Source organism: Gallinula chloropus, assembly GCF_964237585.1.
Source record: "Gallinula chloropus genome assembly, chromosome: 1".
Taxonomy (NCBI): Eukaryota; Metazoa; Chordata; class Aves; order Gruiformes; family Rallidae; genus Gallinula; species Gallinula chloropus.
In genome coordinates, this window is record NC_140085.1 from 17,285,249 (window position 1) to 17,305,737 (window position 20,489).

The window sequence follows — 20,489 nt, forward strand, 5'->3', positions numbered from 1 at the left end:
TACACAATCATAATCTAATAAACAAAATCCATAGAAGAGAACCTTTTACAACAAGTCCAAACTGTCTCCAGGCAATTTTTTATCAGTTTTCATAGCCATTACAAACTTTACCTGTCTGTTTATATGTCAGCATTTAGATGTGGCAATGATTAGCTCTTCCATTTCTTGGATATATAAGAGTTGTACACATTCATCTTTGATTTTTCCCTCATGAAAAGCTTTAGTTGGCAAGGCAGATCAGTCCATTCAAAATAGGAGAGCCTGGGTACTATCTGTTTCTAATCAAGTTTTCTTAAGACCAGATTTTCTCACTTTTTCTGAAGTTCTCTGACATAGCAATGAGGGATGCTGAGCTACTGGAAACAGATGCACAGGTAAGACAATTTTTTTAAATATGAAAGAAAACCATACAGTTTGGAAATAGGGTGGCATTTCTACCAGCTAAAGGAAACATCATCAATTTCTGTTTCTCCTTTTTCTATTATGATAAAGCTGAACTATGTTACATTTACAAAATTCTAGCTGTTAGAAAAGTAGGTATGCAAGGAGTTTGACTGCCTCAGAGGAAACTGAAAGACAGGGTCAATTCATGCAATGAAAACACCAAAACCTTCAATTTCTACAGTGACTCAAGACAAACGCCGCCTTCTAGATTGAATTTTTATGTCACCAATAGGTTAAAGAAACTAAAGTGAACCCCAAGTAAACTAAAGATGGGCAGTAAGTGGAAAAAGTCTGCTGATCAGTCCGAGACATGTTTCTGTGTATGCATGGGAATCAGAGATTTTTAGCAGATGCAGAAACTCTAAGCCTTGCTGCATCTTCTCCCTTGATTATTGACTTGACAACAATGCTATGGATGCAAACACTACTTGGTATACACTATAGAGTTCACACTGAGGGCAACCACTCAAGTATGTAAGGTAACCTAATGAATGGCTCTTCAAAGAGAGATCAAAGGCATTGCCCTAGGAGGAAAACTGCTCAAGGACAAACAGAGGCCCAAAGGGGTTGGTACCTTAGAATCAGCAAAGAGATGATCAGAACCAGAATCACAATTCCTGTGAGTGTAAAGACAGCAATGGTCAATATGTGTGGGCCTGCAGAAAAGAAAAATTGAAAAATAAACAACTTGGCAGAAGACAATATTATCTTTAAGAAATTACCCCCCCCACACACACACACACACACACGTGTGCAAGTCAGAGTAGCTGAGCAGGATTACTCTTTGGTCACATCCGAATTGAGAGGCTTTGGTAAAGTCCAGCACTGCCCAGAGATGACATGTGCCTGTGTCTTTCACTGCAACAGTCTCACATCCCCATCTGAGGGATGGTCACTCTGTAGGGACACCCAGGTGGAAGGTAAATTTAACAGCACCAAATCCTACATCAGCTCAGCAGCAGTTTCCAAGGGTTCTCCTCTTTAAAAACAAACTAAAATAGTCCAATAATAGACCTGAATTTTCTCAGTAAACACATTTTTAAGAATGAAGCAACCAAATTTCTCCTTTTAATAACTTCTTAAGAGAGGACAGTGGAGGCAAACCTTGGGTACAACTGTTTGTGGGATAGAGATGTAGATGGAGTAAACAGTTGACCATTTGAAATCAGAGTCACTGGCAAGCAGGAAACATGGATTTCCCCCAACATACCCAGGCCTTAATACAAAATGGGCTCTTCTTTGGAGAAGGCCTTCTCTGAACTGGGGACGAAAGGTTTGGTCCCTGCAGTTTTTATCATAAAACACAATAATACTCAGCGATAACTTTCTGACTCTGGCATTATAACATGTCTTTTCCTTTCCAGTCCTGCTGAGTACCCATCTGGTAAGAAAGTCATGACTCTTTGACAGTGAATTTTCCACAACTACTCATACCTTTGTCAGAGTCTTTGCTGATATAATTTGATTCAGGGTGGGATACACCTGAAGACCACAGCTTCCACACAGAATTTCAGCTAATCCAGAGTCAGCTTGTAGATTTGAAAGGCATTTCTTACAAGAAATTGTTATCCAAGAGGTCAAGATGAGTATCATGGTACAGCCTTTAACATACACAAACCTGTCACCATTTCGCACCTGCCTGGGTTCTCTCCTTATTGGTCTGGTTATTTAAAGTGATTCTGTAGCTGTCAGCAGAGCTTTGGAGACTGTGGACTCATTTCTGAATGCATCTGTAGACACTGTGTTGGGATTACAAGTGGTACTGAGTAGACTCTTCAATATGAAGTTTGTATATTGAAGGAATGAATCTGGTGTAACACAAAGCTGCCAGATTCATGTCCTTGGAGGCTGTGAGGTACCAACCAGTTGCAAATTCAGGCTGTTCAGGCACAGTAGGACTTAGACCCAAAATCATAGAACACATTAAGGTCCTAGTCCTGAGCAGGCTGGCAGAACTGCCTGAGGTTGTGATTTTGATTGTCTTAATGTGGAAAACCAAACTGAACCCTGTCTTGGGCACTTCTTGGAGGTCAGGGGTACTGTGAAGGAAAGCTACAGCTGCCAACTTTCTTCAAACAGTAACAGAGCATTAGTGCAGAGCTTCACCTGGTAGCCACCTAGAGCATAGTGAGGAAGTGTTTTAGGCAAAGAAGGCAGAGGATAATCTCGTTTCACAAATTCCCGTGTTGGTGATTCAGCCTTACTGAGGCAAATGCACTTCTCTTTGTGCCCAGAAGCAGAAATAAAGGCACACAGGAAAATGATAAAATGCAAAAATTAATAAAGAAGTAAAAAGCAACAAGACACATGGTAGCTGCCTCCAGAATCAAACACCAGCTGGGCAGGGGCTTTGAACATGCCAGTGTAAGTGTCTGCATCTGGCACACAATCCAGCCTAGCAATGCTGGATTTTGGACTCAGCCTTCTGGCTTTTTTTTTTGTTCTGTGTATCATATCTCCCAACCTTCTTTCTGTAAGTTCATCCCAACATTGGTTTCAGGGTCTCCTAGTAACTTACTATTAGTCTGATGCTCTCAATTGAAAACTGTCAGTACTACCGTTTCCCTCCGCCGAGGAAGGACATTAGGTTGCCATTATAAAATGATAAATACATAATAATGCGCAAAGCCATTTCCTACGAACTGTCTAAAGCTTTGTGAATGGTCGCTTGGAGCTTAACAAGCAGCAGGTTGAAGTTGCCCGCGGAATGGCTGTGGAACTGCAATTTCCCGTTCCCGAGGATCTGCTACCACCTGCTGGCTCTCAGTATTACAACACGCAAAGGGGGAGTCCATCACAAACCAACCGTGTTCTCAGGTCCTTTGGAACCAGAAACGCCTGTGTATTGAAGGCTGACCTTACCCGTGTTCAGAGTGAAGGTTCAAACTTTCTGAATAATGGAAAAATGTGGATGAAAGCTCCTTTTTTAAGGTTTTCCAGGAGGAAGGAGTAGTAGAATTGGGTCAGCTGGTCTCAAATACAGGTTAAGAAGGAGCAGGGCTCTGGTTGCTGTGGTTATTCACCTTCCCAGAGAGAAAAATGTATTTCCAGCTGAAAAGCTCTAACTGGCTTTGACCATACTTAAACTTACTTACATTTTGGTTGTGAAAAGTTGCCCTTTGGGGGAATATATTTGTTTAAAATCACACTGAAGGAAGGTTTATTTTTTTTTAAAATAAACCAAAATAACCAAGTGCCTGTGGAAGACAGTTTTTACTTTGGTTTAATATAGCTTGGCCACAAAATCAGTGAATGTTAAGCTCCTCCTTTGTAGACACTGGCTTTCTGCAACTCCCAAACATTTTTCTTTTGCCCTTGTACAGCAACTTCAAACAAGGATGTACTCGGGGGAATTTTTTTAAGCTACAGAGATCCTCTCACTCACAGCGTGTTGTAGGGATCAAGAGATGAATACGAATAGGACTGAAACAACATGGAGAAGACTGGCGCCAAGCAGCAAACCCTAATTTGAAGCCACCTGATTACTGAGGAATATGTGTTTGCATCCATGTACCACCTTACTGTGAATGGACTTTAATTATCAGAAGGTGTTTGTTCCTCCACTTAATGGTTTCACCAAATCACAGAATGGTCAGTGTTGGAAGGGACCTCAAAAGATCATCTAGTCTAAACCCTCTCTGCCAATACAAGATCACATAGATCAGGTCACACAAGAAGACATCCAGGTGGGTTTTGAATGTCTTCAGAGAAGGACACTCCACAGCCTCTCTGGGCAGTCTGTTCCAGTGCTTCATCACCCTCACAGTGAAAAAATTTTTCTTATGTTCACATGAAACCTTCTGTGCTCCAGCTTATACCCATTGCCCCTTTTCCTATCATTGGACATTGCTGAGAATAGCCAGGCTCTGTCCTCCTGACCCTCATCCTTTACATATTTGTAGACATTGATGTGGTCACCCTGCAGTCTCCTCCAGGCTAAAGAGACCCGGTTCCCACAGCCTGTCCTCATAAGAAAGGTGTTCCATTCCCTTAATCATCTTGGTGGCCCTGCAGTGGACTCTTTCAAGTAGTTCCCTGTCCTTCTTGAACTGAGGGGTCCAGAACTGGACACAGTATTTGCACGGCAATATTCCGAAGTGGAAGTAAGCAGTACAGCAAACTACTGGAGGCCTTTTGCAGAGACCTTTAACAGCAGCACCTTTTGACACGCACAGATGGGAATGACTCAGGTGAGAACTAACCCACTGTGCACTAACCACCACCATTGCAAGAATTTTTATCCTGTAAATCATACCCTGAAGAACCTATCTTTCCACTGCAAATCTCCATGTGGCAGCAATTGACATAGGGAAACAATCCAAATCTGCTCAGACTGACAAGGCTGTACCCTGTTATGCTGAATTACAAGGGGATTCAACTGCTCAAACCAGGAGCCACCGAAAACTCAAAAGAAAAGGAGGTGGCAATGTCTGGGACTTCAGATTTAAAGGTTGGGTGGAGATAGAGCAATCACCTAGTTTCCTATTGTCTTTCTGCAAGGAGCAAACTCATCTAAGAGACCTTTTCTGTGAAGCACCCGGAATCTGCATGGTGCTGTGTCCTCTCCCCAGCTCTCTACAATAAGGATAAGGGGACAAGCAGAAGGTACCATGCTGCATCAGCAATATAAAAATGCAGAGTCAGAAAACCCATCATAACGTCATCTCTGCTGCCTTTCCTGAACAGTCTTTCAAACAAGTCACACTACCATCATCAGATGCTCAGGGGTGATCTTTTCCAAATCACACCATGGTAAGTCCCAACACCACTGCCACAGTATGGAGTCTATAAAAAACTTAGTCCCACTTAAACAGAAATGCAGGTTCAGAATACCAAGAACATGGGGGCAGGGGAAGGAAAGTGCTGTTCTGCCCCCAGCTCCTTGCATCCCTGGCAGTGTGGGGGCAGTGTGGAGGTCCCGCGTGTTGGATTGATTCCACAGCAAGTGGGACTGTGTGACTTGTCTTCAAATAAGAAGTAGGTTTAGTGGGTGTCTCACCAGTGCTTGGAATATCATTGGGCAGCTTGTGGTTCTTCCAGACAAAATTCGGGCTGGTAGTCATCATGCGTGTCTCGTTCTTGTGAGTGTTGAATTGCAGAAGAGGTTTGAACTATGGGTGTAGGAGGGAAGAAATGCAGTCAGCAGCTGTACTTTCTTTTGTTCCTTGCTTCAAACTGCCTTTCACAAATGTATTGCCCACATTCAGAGTAGTTCCCGCTCTTGTTCTTTTTGCTACAGTGGTGCCTCCTCAGGTTAGCCATGTGTTTGACTGCCATATTCTCCCTCATCCCTCCCCTCTCTCTGAAAAGAAAGGTATCAGTCCCACAAAATACCAGCTGCACTTCACTTCCTGAATCACCAGATTACATCAATCCTGTCAGTCTGTGGCACACCTCTCATGACCCCCTCCTGGCATGCACAGCACACTTTGGCAGTCTACCACTGCCGCTGTAGTTATTTTCATCATTCTTATGCAATAGTACAGGGTGTTTTGTTTCTCCTTTCATATATAAGGTCAAACAGTTGCCCCCGGACATACATACATGATTTGAAGATGTGTACAGCAGGGTCAGGTTGCTCTCAATGTCTCCAAATTCATCTAAAGTCACAGGACCCTGAATACCTGCAAACACAAGGAATTATTCCAAGGGCTTGTGTTCTCAGAAACATGTGTATATGGCAGGAAGGATGAGAGACATAAAAGAGTTTCTGATGTTCAAGATATTTTTCTTCTTCATGTACATGCTAGAACACATATCAGCTTTGAGTGGCTCTACTTCTCCCTTAATAGCATGCCACATTTTCTCTACAAAAAACAATAAAAGGTATTGAACTGACTGCACTGAAGAGGGAAGTCTCCTTCCAGCTATAGAAAAATATATTTCTCAGGTTTCTTCGGCGTACCAAGAATGTCAGAGTAACCTCCCTCAAAGGCACTATTCTAGAACTGAAAAGGGAAATTGCCTTTTTCTACCTGCAGTATGAATCTATCAGCAAGAAAGGAAATAGAGGGATGCTTTCATTCCCCTTACTCTTTTGAGAGCTACCTGCTTGGCTCTAATAATATTATTTTAATCAAGTTCTTTTCCCCTTTAACCTTCTGTCTCTGTATGTCAGCAAATGTGCAGATTGAGAATTTACCAATGTAGCACATTCCAAGGATTTTAAGGTGGAACTTTTAAATCACTCAGAGTGGCTTGACTTTGTTTTCAGGAAGTCAAGTCATTTCAAGCTTACCCAATACCCTCCACTCCTGAAAATCTCACCTTCATTTTTTCCCTTCTTTTTTAAGGAAGGTTATTGATAAATTTCAGATTGCTCTTTTGCTGCTGCTGCTGGTTTATTTTTTCTTAAAGCTCAGCATCATAATTATTTTTGGTTTGGAATTATCTTCTCCCTTTTTCAATTCAAAAACTAATGTCAAGTTTTTAATGGTCCACCTTCTTATATATAAGAGTATAAACTTACAACTGTACCAGCCTCCAGATCAAGAGGTGGTTCAACATCATTCACTTTTAGGATTTTTATTTTTTTTGAACCAAACTTATAACTAATGTGGAGCATTACAGTGCAAGATTTATTTCAGATAAGTAAAAAAGGTTGTGCAATTTACTTTTCAAATTTATAGTGAAACTGAAGATATGAGTTTACTGCTATTCAAAAAAAAATAAATGCTGGCTCCAGGAGGAATTTGTAAAGTATATATTGCTGGCTTTGGGATACCATGGTTAAAGGAGAGATATGCCCCAAACTTGTGAGGCCATATAAGGAAAATCTGGGAAACTTCTACATGTGTTTGCTGAAAGCAGGTGGGGCATAAACACCAAGCTTTGAGTTGTCATTTTGGTACAGATGTCTGATGCATAGTGACAGCTGGGACTTTGCTTCCGGAGAGGTAATGGTGTCACTTCTTTGTGTAAGTCTTGCCTGTCTTTTCCTAATGGTCAAATTATGTGATTTTAAGCCTGTGGCCTACAAGAGCCCACTGGTGCTAGACAACAAAGAAAGTCGACCAAGAAGAGCCAACCCATTGCCAGCTGCTTTGCACTCACACTGCAGGCAGGCAGGCCTATGACGGCTTTGTAAACTGGAAGGAAGTTAAAACTACTTCACCAAATCTTTCCTAAGTGAACTGCAGAGTCATTTTGAGTATCAGTCATATTTCATATATCCTGGCCTCAAGTGAAGACTAGACCTTTGGGGAAAAGCTTAGAAATGTCACTGTCACAAATTAACAACCTGAGTGTGAGGTTGCCTCCAGAGGAAGCATGGACTCTGAAACCCACCTATATATTTCACTCTTCCAAGTCTTTGCTCATTCTCCAAAGAGTCTCCCTATAGAGATTTCAGCTCTTTGCCCTCCATCACTGCTGGTTGGGAAGCTTTCTCTCCTCCTTCCCCACCGATCCAAAGGCAGCAATATTCTTTAAATGTGCTTTGTACTTGAAAGCAGCAGGAAAGATCCAACAGTCCAGAATGGTCCTGAAAGAGTCTTGATAATTGGAATGTTTCGAAATATCATAATTTTTACTTTCTACCTCATCTGTTTTGCATGCACTAAGGTGATTGTGCACGGCTGCTATGCAATGCTTCTGCTAACACTGAATATAAATTCCTTGGGAAAAAATACAATCAGCAGAGGAAGGGGGAGTGGGAATAAAAGTCATTGAAGTGCTTGGACTTGTTTAGTGTAGCAGTGATTTCTCCTAAGAACGCTTAAGAACAATTTTTTTCCCCTCATCAATTTAATGAACCCTTCACAGGACTATTTTTTTTTACCTTCAAAAGTGGTATTTCGGAATTCATTGATGAAACTGAGAGGTGACACTGGACTCTGGGAGGAGATAAATTTTTTCAGAATATGTCCAAACAGCAAGACTGCATTAAAATAGCCAAAAACAAAGTCATCTTCTTCCTAGAACAGGAAAGTAAAGAAAAGAAAAAAAAAAGAAAAACAATAATTTGAGAGTTCCTGTTTCTGCCTTAAAGCTATAATATCTTGGGTGGTCTCCATTTGTCAAAAACTTCAGCATGGAAGTCCAGAATCTGCTGAACACTGACTGAGTAGATGGGCAATGCCACATCAGCATTATGACTGGGAATAATAAAGGTAATCAAAATAGCTTTTTGGTGTGAGAAGACAGGGAGGTAGTAAACACAAGGGGCCAATGTAAAGCTCTGGTAAGCTGATCCTGGCACAAAAGATTCAAGAAGTCTGATGTTGTATGTTCTGGTCAGGTCTGCTCAGTGGTACCCAAAGCCCCCGGGTTTAGATCAGACTTTCTGTGCAGATAATCCTGTGTGGTGCCAGCAGGGCTGCGCTTCCAGATGGTCTAGGAACTGTGCCAAAATTTCCAGCATCCTGTCATAGAGCTGGCACCCAAAAAGCTTTGTGCCCAGGCTGGGGGATCTGGAAGCCATGTAAATCCAGCTAGAAGCTTTGGGCTGCCTGCTGCAGAGTTGGAGCTCAAAGCCACAAACTGTGGGAGGAACATTATATGTAGAGCCTGGTTCCTGGGCAGACACCAGAAGTACTTCACTGAGCAGATACAGGGCATAGTTTCTGCTTTTCAGGGAAAAAAGTATGAAAGTACTTATAGAAAAAAAGTTCCTATTTTTGAAGCTTAACTGGAAATTTCCTGGACAGAAACAGCAATGGTTGTCACTATTTATACCTATCTGCACACAAAAATCAGACAATAATTATTAGTTCTGAACTTTGCACACTCACATCTTGATTAAATCTGTTGATCTTCCTTGTAGCCTTGAAGCTATATATAAGACTTTCAGTCACTCAGACGTGGAACCAGAAGGTCGTGTACATGTGAATCTCCCTCACACCCCATGAACATGATACTTGGAGACCAAATTAAAAGCTTGAGTTGAACTTCACAAAGCAGGAATATGAAAGACTTTGCATTTGCCTTTATGATATTTTATTTTTACATCATTACAGCAGGACAAAATGTCATCCTGCAGTGATGTAAGAAAATATCAGCATAGAAGCATGAAGGGGGATGATCTGGGATTATCCCAGACATTTATACAGACTGGGACCAAAACTCCTTGAGAGTAGCCATGCAGAGAAGGACCTGAGTGTGATGGTGGATGAGAAACTTAACATGAGCCAGCAGTGGCTCTTGCAGCTCGCAAGGCCAGTGGCATCCTGGGCTCCATCAGAAGAGGGGTGGCCAGCAGGGACAGGGAGGTGATTGTCCCTCTCTACTCTGCCCTCGTGAGGCCCCATCTGCAGTACTGTGTCCAGATCTGGGGCCCTCAATGCAAGAAAGATATGGAACTGTTGGAGAGGGTTCAGAGGAGGCCATGAAGATGATTAGAGGCCTGGAACACCTCCCCTATGAAGAGAGGCTTGGGGAGCTGGGCTTGTTCAGCATGGAGAAGAGAAGGCTGTGGGGGGACCTCATTGCAGCCTTCCAGTCCCTGAAGGGAGCATACAAACAGGAGGGGAATCAGCTTCTTAAAAGGGTAGATAATGGCAGGACAAGGGGGAATGAATTAAAGCTAAAGGAGGGAAGGTTTAGATTGGATATTAAGGGGAAGTTATTTACAGAGACAGTGGTGAGGTGCTGGAATGCACTGCCCAGAAAGGTGTTGGATGCCTCATCCCTGGAGGTGTTCCAGGCCAGGTTGGATGGGGCCCTGGGTGACCTTGTGTAGATCCAGGCCTGAAGGTTGGTGGCCCTGTCTGTGGTAGGGGGGTTGGAACTGTATGATCCTTGGGGTGCCTTCCAATCCAGACCATTCTATGATCACAGCTGAATTATAGTTTTAATTTCCTAGTGTATGAACATGAATAAACTGAATGCAATAGTCTGATATAAAATATCATGGTTACCGGGATGGCTTCGTCAGTCTTTATGGTATTTGTGCTGAAATTAGCTGGTGGCAGAGTCAGGACAAGTACATTCTGCATGTAATAGGCTGAGTTGTTGTTCCTGAAGTATGTGTTACTGCAAAGCAAAGCACAAGAACCCCACAATCAACAACAGGGGCAGTGGTAACCATGACAGAATCACCTCTCCCCAGTGGCACTGTTATTTAACAAGTTAAAACAGCAGTTCTAAAAATATAAGTTCATGATAGACAAAACACATCATGTTCTTCATTCCTTGATACCAGTGTCTGTGCATAACTACATTAAAAGGTAATATCAAAGACCTCTGGCAATCTGAAACTCAAAAGTTGCAGTGAATTATTGTTATTATTGTAACTGTTTCTCTCCTGATTATTTCTTCTTCTTTCAGACAGGAATTTATATTCAGTACTGCAGTCTGTATTTTCTTCATATTATGCTGCATGTTTCTGACCTCTTCTGCACTCTTTTGCATGTTCCTCTAATTTCACACTGAAGAATTTCAACGTGGTTTTTTTCAGTCTTGGACTGAACTAGCCAGGTGAAACAGAAACTTCATTATAGTCCACCAGACTGGATGTTCCCACAACATCCTGCCTCCCCTGAGAGAGGTTTAAACACTGTGCTTGTGTCCTGGCTTCCAGAGGGTTCAGAGCTGACAAAATTTAAACCCATCACTTTGTCAGAGGAACTTGACTCCTGGAGAAGCATGGAACTTTTCCTACTGTCTTCTCCTACAGTTTGAGTTTGGATGTAAAAGTTTGGATGTATTTTGTTTTGGTTTTAAGCACATGATTTGAGATATTCAGCAAAATCAGGGGTTTGTAGCAAATTGAAGGAGGTCAGCATATAAAAAGAGTGAGGCTTCGGTATATCAGAAGAATGCGTATCACAGCAGAGAAGCCCCTCATCACCCTCACCAATTGTGAGGCAACAATTACACATGCAACACCAGTAAGTAAAAACACTCACATCCATAGTCCCCGTTATGCATTTGCAAAGAGACAGGAATTGTGCCCAGTTGCCTCAGGAAAAGCAACTGGGGATTCTTAGTGCCTGGATAAAGTGGTGGATAGTCTAAAGCTGTTACAGGTACTTCTGAAATATATATATGGTGTACAGGACAGAGGAGATCCTGTTAGAACACTTCAACCACAGGCTTCAGTTTAGACCCACAGGTTAAATAACTGAAGTAATTAATCCAAAGTGCCTCAGCCCTACCCTGTCAAGGTCAGCTTTAGACACGAGGGCTAGGAAGTCCCAGAGGTCCTCGAAGTTCATGGATTCTTTTGCTATGTCAACAGTGAAACAAGGAAGATTGAAACATGGGCATATACATTTGCCTTGTGACCATCCATACCATTAAGCTGCCAGCATAGTCCTGGGCTGTGTCACATAGGCTTAGGGTAAGACATCAGCTCTTGGTCCTTGTGTACAGACAAAGCTTTTGAGGCTACCACTGATATGGCCTATTTATATCAAGCCCCATTTATAAATATTTTGTAATTAGCAATATAAAGATGAAATTAAACAGCAGAATACTTAGGTTGTATAATAAGGAACTTCTCTGAAAAGACAGATCTATTTAATTAAAATATGTTGAGGAGACAGTTGTAAAATGGAAGAGTTATAAAGTGGGGGAGACAGTTGTACCAATCTTTTAAGTAATTTAAAAATTGAATAAATGGAACCTAGAAAAACATATTGTAATCCACAATTACACAATCGGTTGGGCAGGGTATACGAAAAGACATATCTCATATGAACAGCTCAGAACCATTCTGACTTTGGAGTTTGTGGTTCTCTCATGGCTTCCCGCACTGAGAAGTCCACTGGATGACATTAAGACTACCTGTTCTGCCACTGCCTTAGAAAAATATTATGTGAACTAAAGGGGATGTTGTAGAAGATGTACGACAAATTAAACACTAAGCAGCTTAGATAATTGTAAGATATGAGGAAAGATGTCAATAGAAAACATTTTGTAAGAGAACATTTCTTCAGGAAAACAGCTCCACTCAGACTATTTCCATTATCATTCTGAAAGCTACAGAGAAAAGAGGAAAAGTAAAGATAATACTTTACTTGAAGAGATCTATCAGGATGATAACAACGTCTTTATCCACTTCTGTCATCCCTAGGTCTTTGCTGACATCATCTGGAGAGCCACACATGATGATCACTATAGATTGGGCAAAAATGGAGACAGGTTGGTGAATGGTACGCACAAGGAAAGGACATTTGCCTGCTCCCCCGTTCTTGAGTAGCAGGAAGTGGAGCAATGCTGGGCCGAGGTACATTACCTGCACTGTGCTGAGGTCCTGGTGCAGAGCTACAGCCTCTCTGCAGTGAAACCAGGATATTTGAGGGAAAGCAGTAAAAGGTGCATCCAAGCCTGCACCATCTTCTGTCTGACTGCACCAGAGCCCTACCATTATCTCATTCAAATAAACATTAGCAGTTCTGATGCAATAAGGGCTACTAAATATGAATCTTTCTAAGGTAAATGGCATTCAAGCTTACTTATTACTCTCACACTCACTTGGCCAGGTGCTTAGTCTCAGGAGCAGATGTGTTATTTACTCAACATTTCTAGTTTAGATGGATCTCCTCCAGAAGTGCCCCTTAATGGCACAAATGGAGCCCATATATGTACCAGGGCTGCAAACACAGGATTGGTAGAGATCTAAGTATTCTTGTAATATCTAAGACTTGTCTTGGGCAGAGTTGTGATTCCTAGATTTCTGAATCTTTCACAAAATTGAGCTTGTGCCTAGATGGGTTAATTCACCCCAAAAGCCCTCTGGACCCAGGATGTTACCCCATATTTTATGGGGAAGGAGAGAGGAATCTAGGATCTTTGTCTCATTTTATGTTTGCATCTGTGTGAAATGGTATATCTGTATTTCTCCACCATTTCTGTGGAAAGACTATCCCTAAAATGTAACTAAGGGGTAGGTCTGATTTCCTGGGAAAAGTGACTTACCTGCAGGGAAGAGTTCACCCTCAGTGCTCCCCTCCCCCCTTACCATTGCTTTTCCGGTTTGGATCTTTCACAGTTTTTCTAAGCTGCTCAGGACTCCTTAAAATCTCCTTAAACTTCAGGCTTTCAGAGAAGTGTGTGATTCCAGCATCTAGTGCATTCATGTACCTGACACAGGGGAGAACAGATATTGTCAGAAAATTGCTAACTCCTCACATTCTCCTAAATAAGCCAAAATGTGAGGTAGACTGTTCACAGCACACAAGAGTGGTTGTAAGGCAGTATGGAACATTTTTTTCTGCAGCAATAGTAGAGAGAAAATCAATACAGGCATGAAAGACTTAGAATGTGTTTGGAAAGTCACCCAGAGGTATTTTAGCCTGGTTGTACAAAGGATAGGTTTGGAGAAGAAGGTGTAATGAGACATTAACAATTAAGAAAAGAATTCAGGGATACAGGGAAATTACAGTAAGTGAGACTAGCTGGGAGGCAGAGCCAGAAAGCTCTGCTGGTTTAAGACATCAGTGGTAATTTTAGAAGACACAAAGGTACAAAAGGAAGGAAAGGAGAAACAGAAAAACCCTCTACAGAATAATTTTAAACTCGAAGGGAAAAAAATAGGACATTAAAAAACTCCACAAACAAAGAAAAAAAAAACAAGTGAGAAAAATATTTTAAGCAAAACTAGCCAAATCTTGTCTCAACATGTTGTGTCTGAGAAGAGACATTCTGTCTGAAATAAAGTTAATGCAGAGGAAAAAACAAAAGAAATCTCTTTGTTTTCAAACTGCTTAACTTTTAATCTAGCAACACTGAGATCCCAGTGCTTTAACCTACTAAATATCTTTTGCTTCCCATTTTATTCCAGAAACAGAATCATTAACCATTAATTTACAGGAACATATGCATAGTTGAGACATAACCTGTTTTTTCTATTACTATAACTTATTTTTACATGTATATTGGGGAAAATAATTACCCATTTAACATAACTTGTGCTTTAGCAAAAAGGTCTTTTTTAAATTTGACAGTTCAAAAACCTTCAATCTCACAGCTTCTATTAAAGCAGGATGAGATGCATTGTTACAATTATATTAGGATGAAAAATGGGCACAGATGCAGCTTTTTATTGTTGTTGTTAATTCAACAGTAAAGGACCCCAACAATTCTGAAGTCTGTTCAGAAGGTCCTGAACAGAAGTATTAATAAAGACAAGGCAAGACACTCTTGGTAAATAACTTACAACTTACATGCATTGAATTCCCTGAAAGGTATGAAACCTGCAGTGTTAAAGGGATTTAGCTAGTGTGCAATTTAGTTACAAACATGGAAAAATAGAGATTGTAGTAAGAGATAAGCAAGGCATGCTGATGTTTCACAACATCAAAGAAAAGTAATCATGTCTAAAAAATAGTGAATTGAAGACAGTTTTTAGGTCCCTTAATTCAGAAAAAAAAATCTGTACACAAAACTTTATGTTAGTACATGCTTATATCACTCTGAAGCCAATACAGTCATAGATTTTACTTTAAATTATGCAAGTTCCTCAGGTTATGAATTGGAAATATAAGTTATAATTATTCTCATTAATTCTTCGCTGCCTTTGAGCCATATTTAGGAGAATATTTATTTAGGAGAAACAAGATGGGGTTTTTTATTAACCAACATTTTATGCCTCACAATTGGGGAAAAAAGTAATTCAAAGGATCATGGAAACACTCACATGAACTGAAAAATAAATGAGTCAATAATAGAAGAGTTATGATAAATATAAATATATTAAAGAGTTTATTTGAGTGAAAACAGCCTTTGATTTATGTAAGGCAAAACCCCAGAACTCTTGAGAATCAAGCATGGGATGAGGTTTCAAACCACAAAGTGAAAACTCTGCCCTTTGTTTCAAAATGGTGAGAGCATAGCTTAAACTCTGTGATTATCAGGAGTAATTTTGTTCAAAGAAAGATATGGTTTGAACTTTGGAAATGTTTTGGAGTAACAATGTTACCCACAGATTGAACCCATTAATGTGCAGAAATACTACAACGGCTTGATAGCTGTGCCACTACATCTTTTCCTTCTCTCTTTCCTTAGTAGCCATAAGACACCTCCCAAAATGTAAGACTAGAAGGACAGCTTGTAAGAACCATGTCAGAGGATGGAGACAGAGTTTATCCACAGCCAGGTCAGAGGTGGATCCGGATCTTACCAGAGGCATGCCTCCGAGTTTGCATTCCTTTTGTAAATGTAGGTAGATTCCCAGGTTGTGGTTTTGAATGGCAGCTGAGATTCTTTCCAAAAGTAATAGAAGAACTCATTCACTTTCCTGGCTGGGGTCAGAAGGCGGGTTAGGTTTACTTTGTAGTCACAGGACAGCCCAAAACTCCCTACAGAGATCAGAGGCAGGCTCAGTATTGTTTCAACTCTGAAGGAAGAGACAAGAGGACAAGTCTGAATACATTGCTGTCACACCAAGGCAGCTACCATGTGATTTCCATCCTGACCTCCCTCTTCTCTTGTGCCCTAAATTAGTTCAACAGTGGTTTGAACCTGAAAGAGAAGGTTCCTCAAAAACACAAGCAGATTTCAAGTCAGTATTGGCACTGGCCCTGTTGATCTCATCTAGGCAGCTTCTCTCACTGTCCCCAGTTCCCCATGCCATTTTGGGTAACGTACCATTTCAGCCCAAGGGATATGAAAGGAGTCCAAAGGCTCCAAGACCCACCCAATTCTGGTGCCCAGCTGCCATTAATAAAGAGTGGATCTGATCTCTTTATTAGGGCAGTGCTGAAGGGTGACAGCTTTTCATCATTAAAAAAACTTTACTCCCACAAGTCGAAGGAAAAGTCTTTTAATTTGACTATGGCATATTTTAGGAGCTGTACAACAGCAGCAGTCAGAGAGAAAAACTAAGGTAACCCTTTGTTGGCAGGGAATTGGTAAATCAAAGATTTTTTTTTATCCACTGTGCCAATAAGTTTTTAAGGATAAAAGTACTTTCTTAGATGCTGCATGACCACTAGACTTGTTGGCAATTTTGTGACAAAACTTTAGTTTCCAGGTAAAGCTTACTTACCAAATTACAGGATTTATACTGATTGCAACAGAAACAGACACAGATGATGTAATAAGTAATGCCAGGGAGACTATTTTACTAATGAAATGGACATTTTTCTGACTGACTTAGAATAGAATAGTTTATGTCAGTTGGAAGGGACCTACAACAACCATCCAGCCCATCTTCCTGACCAACTCAGGGCTGACCAAATGCTAAATCATGTTATTAAGGGCATTGTCCAAATGCTTCTTAAACACTGATGGGTTTGGGGCATTGACTGCCTCTCTAGGAAGCCTGTTCCCATGTTTAACCACCCTCTCAGTAAAAGAAATGCTTCCTAATGTGCAGTCTAAACCTCCTTGGTACAGCTTTCAATCAATCCCACATGATCCCACTGGATCCCCTGGAAAAGAGCTCGGCACGTAGATACCAATGAGGTCACTCCTCAGCCTCCTTTTCTCCATCTAGACAGGCCCAGAGTCCTTAGCTGCTCCTCACAGGACATTCCTCCCATCCCTTTCAGCAGCTTTGTTGCCCTCTTCTGGACGCATTCAAGGGCTTTCATATCCTTCTGGAATTGTGGGGCCCAGAACAGCACACAGCACACCAGGCAAGGCTACACCAACAGGGGATAGTCACCCCTTTTGATCAGCTGGTTTCACTGTGTTTGATGTCCCCCAGGATGTGGTTTGCCCTCTGGGATGCCTGGGCACACTGCTGGCTCATACTGAGCTGCTGTTGGCCAGCATCCTCAGATCCCTTCTGCAGGGTTGCTGCCCTGCCACTCCTCTCCCAATTTATACTTGTGCCCAGTGTTACTCCATCCTAGGTGCAGAATCTATCATTGGGAATTTTTAAATTTCATCCCATTAATTGCCAATGATTTCCTGAATTGAAAAAGTTGAAAGTAGACAGTTGGGCTAATCTCAAACCATACTTGTTAATTCCAGCCATAGTGCTTATAGAGCTCTTGCAGTTAACAGTGGCACTAATGTCCATTTGACAAATCAAAGATGAAACCGGGAGAGCAGCTGCCTCCTCACACAAGTACTTGTTCTGATTTGCAAAGCTATTGCACATGGACAAAAGCCAGCTGCCTGTTTGCAAGTGGTCTCATTGTTTTGCATAATCTTCCAGTATTCATACTTTTTACTGGTTTAACTGTACCATAGTCCGAGGAAAAGACTTTAGCATCATTCTGGGCAGCTCCTTATCCAGAAGATAGAAAAGCAAACATAAAGTGAGGAAGCATAATGAATACAATGGGGTATATTGCATAACGCTTTACCATGGTTCTGTACATGCACAGGACTTATTCTTTTGATTCTTCTATAAATCAACTACATGCATTCACCAGTAACATTGTATTCGCTTCTAGTCATCCCACTCAAAGAAAAGTGTAGAGCTAGAAAAAGATAATCTTCCCAGTCTCTCTCAGTGAAACCAAAAGGCTACCAAAGTTAAAAGGGAAGTGATTCACATGGGTAACAATATGGATTTGTATGTTACAACTGACGGGGTTTTTAACTGGCATACAAAAAGTCTGTCCATTCAGCTTGCACTTTTCCTGATATCTGTGAATGAACATATTAATGTATAATATAGAATAGAATTATACAGGTTCATCTGTAATACAGTAGTAGAGAGATTTACTTTTCTGGAATGCTTCCACACTCTTTACTGAATATGGTTGGGGTTTTGGATCTCCCGTTGACACATGTAACTCAGGCTCCTTTCAGTGACTGTATCCCCACTCAGAAGGACTCCTGTTGCTGCAGTACTTTGATGTCTACATGCCTCAAGCTAACATCTCTTCCCTGCTTCACTGGCAAAGAATTAACTCTTTTGAGCCCTCAATCAGTCAATCAATCGATTTACTGCGAGCAATTACAGAAGTTTCCCTGCTAGCAATGGGATTTCATCAATGGGGGATTTTCTTCTCCCTACCAAACTTGCATAAGACTCTTACTGCCCTGATTGTAGACCTCAAGGTATCTGATGTATCCTAAACCCCCAAGTCTCTGCTGTTTTGTACACAAAACAACTATGTTCAGCAGTTGATATCTTTAACATCACAATATTAGAGGAAAGAGGTGGTACTTACGAGACCATTTGGTAGGTGGCATAAGTGCAAGCAGGTCCTATGACAACACAGCCAAGTGAGTGAGATTTCTGCAAGGGATCAGAGAGGGTCAGTAGCAGAGACAGTGCAGAGCACTGGCTGAGAGAGGAGGATGAAAGAATAAAAAAAAAAACTTCAGTATTTGAGAAGGAATCACAGAATTTACCCAGCAAAAGCAGGAACAGAGCAGTAAGGGAGCTACAGAAAGGTTAAAAAAACAAACATAGAGTGAAGAAGGGAGGAATCACAGAGAGCTAAGAAAAGGCAGAGGACAGAACAGTGCCTGTGAGTATGACCTTCCTTTAGAGACAGACAACAAGTTAGGGTTAAAGTGTTGCAATTCTTACAACTGCACATATGAAATCACCCCAGCAGTGCTTGAATTTCCAGAAGACAGAGGGATTGAAATTTCAAGATACTGTAAGAAAAATTATTAGCTGTGTGCTTATGAAGTTTGTATAAAAAAAAAAATCCTTTCATAACCACCAAATGAGGTCTGTCCAGTAGCTTTGTGTGTCACAAGGGGCTTCTTAATTAAGAATATGGCATGTGCTCATGCATTGGTAGATTTGAGAATTCACATTGGAGTTACAAAGCTTCCCTCAGAGGTGACAGTTATTACACATGAGAAAATCTACGGAAACACCAATTCTCACCGAAGCTTTTCCTGGTATTTCCCTATATCAGGGTTTCTCCCATGTGACTTCTGTGATTTCTAGTGAGAAGTGAGCACTTCATCTTTGCCCCCTGGGCATAGTTCCATAGGCATTTCTTTGGTATCAGTGCCAGCATATCTCTGCCAACACGTTTCCCATCCTCGAACAGCTCTCTCCTTTGTGTATTTGTGTCAACTGATGGTGAAGCAGATCACGGTCTGATCCAGGCGGAAATGGACCTTTGTTGATCTGCTTGGGCTGTTTGTGTATTGAGGGGGGAAGGGAACAGTGTTTTGTTTGGGGGGGGGGGGGGGGGGGGGGAAGGTGTTAATGGATTGCTTTGGCTATGTGACCACACAGAGAGCTGTGCAGATATAAAAATAGGGCAACTTAAGTATAAGAAAAGGAGCCTGAAGCAGAAGGTTGCTTTAGCTGGCACTGAATGTCTAATGTCAGCCTCCAGGAAGCATTCATAGACTCCGTCTCCAGTTTTTGCCTGCTTGTCTTCACATAAAACCTACGCGAACATCTTCTCTTTGAAAACTTCCCTTCCCTATGAAATTTGTTTGGAACTGAAAAACAGGATCAAAAGTTACAAGGAAAGACGGAGAGGCACGTGCAGGCATGCACGCTGAAAGAAAAACGTCTTGTCTTCTTAGGAAATCAGCTTAAAGGAGCCTGCTACTCACGTATATTTCCTTGATGAGCTCCACACCTTCACAGGTGCTGGTAAGACAGCCTTGTGAGACATAGAGTGATGAGGTAAAGGTATGGAAGGTGGCATTGACTGTAACATTTTCTCCTGTAATACAAACATAAAAGTTAACTGCGTCATGAGTTGTAGATAACCACTAATAACACTGTATCCCTCTTCTTCTGATGGGTCTGAACAGTCTTATGCCGGGATGTTTTCTACCAAAAGTCCACCTACTACCTAAGCCCCACTCCTTAAAACTGAAAAGTTTATTCCAGTGTGAACTGCTGACTTCTGCTACTTTCAGTACAAAGTACTTTTAGTGTTGGCCATTATTAGAGATACATTTAAGTCTCTGTAGGAAGTAACTGAGAGACCACTTCCCAATAAAATCGGACAAAATCTCTTCAGCTAGAGGGCACACAGGGAATAGGTATAATTTCCCTGGAACCTCTTTTTCCCATGATATTCTAGAGAGTGACAGTAGGTCGATGATATTGAAAGGAGAGATAAGATATCAAAATAAGTAAGAACATGATCTCCAGTGACTCTAAATGAGGAAAAAACATTGACTGCAGATTCTTCATACTTCAAGTCATAATGTGATCAACAAATGGAGTCAAGAGGAAAATTGTTTTCGGAAAGTAGTGGCTAATCCAG

General features: G+C 41.3%; 1 protein-coding gene across 1 annotated transcript in view; it reads right to left on the reverse strand.

Annotated features, from left to right (window-relative positions):
• The window catches only part of GUCY2C (guanylate cyclase 2C), a gene marked incomplete at both ends in the record, with an annotated part of 44,486 nt that overhangs the window by 23,433 nt on the left and 564 nt on the right, over positions 1 to 20,489 (reverse strand). The window contains 10 exons of the mRNA XM_084265435.1: positions 1,019 to 1,100; positions 5,444 to 5,555; positions 5,989 to 6,068; positions 8,225 to 8,360; positions 10,305 to 10,416; positions 12,405 to 12,501; positions 13,349 to 13,470; positions 15,509 to 15,724; positions 18,462 to 18,529; positions 19,825 to 19,937. Coding sequence (XP_084121561.1) covers positions 1,019 to 1,100; positions 5,444 to 5,555; positions 5,989 to 6,068; positions 8,225 to 8,360; positions 10,305 to 10,416; positions 12,405 to 12,501; positions 13,349 to 13,470; positions 15,509 to 15,724; positions 18,462 to 18,529; positions 19,825 to 19,937 — 1,138 coding nt within the window. The remainder of the gene's footprint in view (positions 1 to 1,018; positions 1,101 to 5,443; positions 5,556 to 5,988; positions 6,069 to 8,224; positions 8,361 to 10,304; positions 10,417 to 12,404; positions 12,502 to 13,348; positions 13,471 to 15,508; positions 15,725 to 18,461; positions 18,530 to 19,824; positions 19,938 to 20,489) is intronic.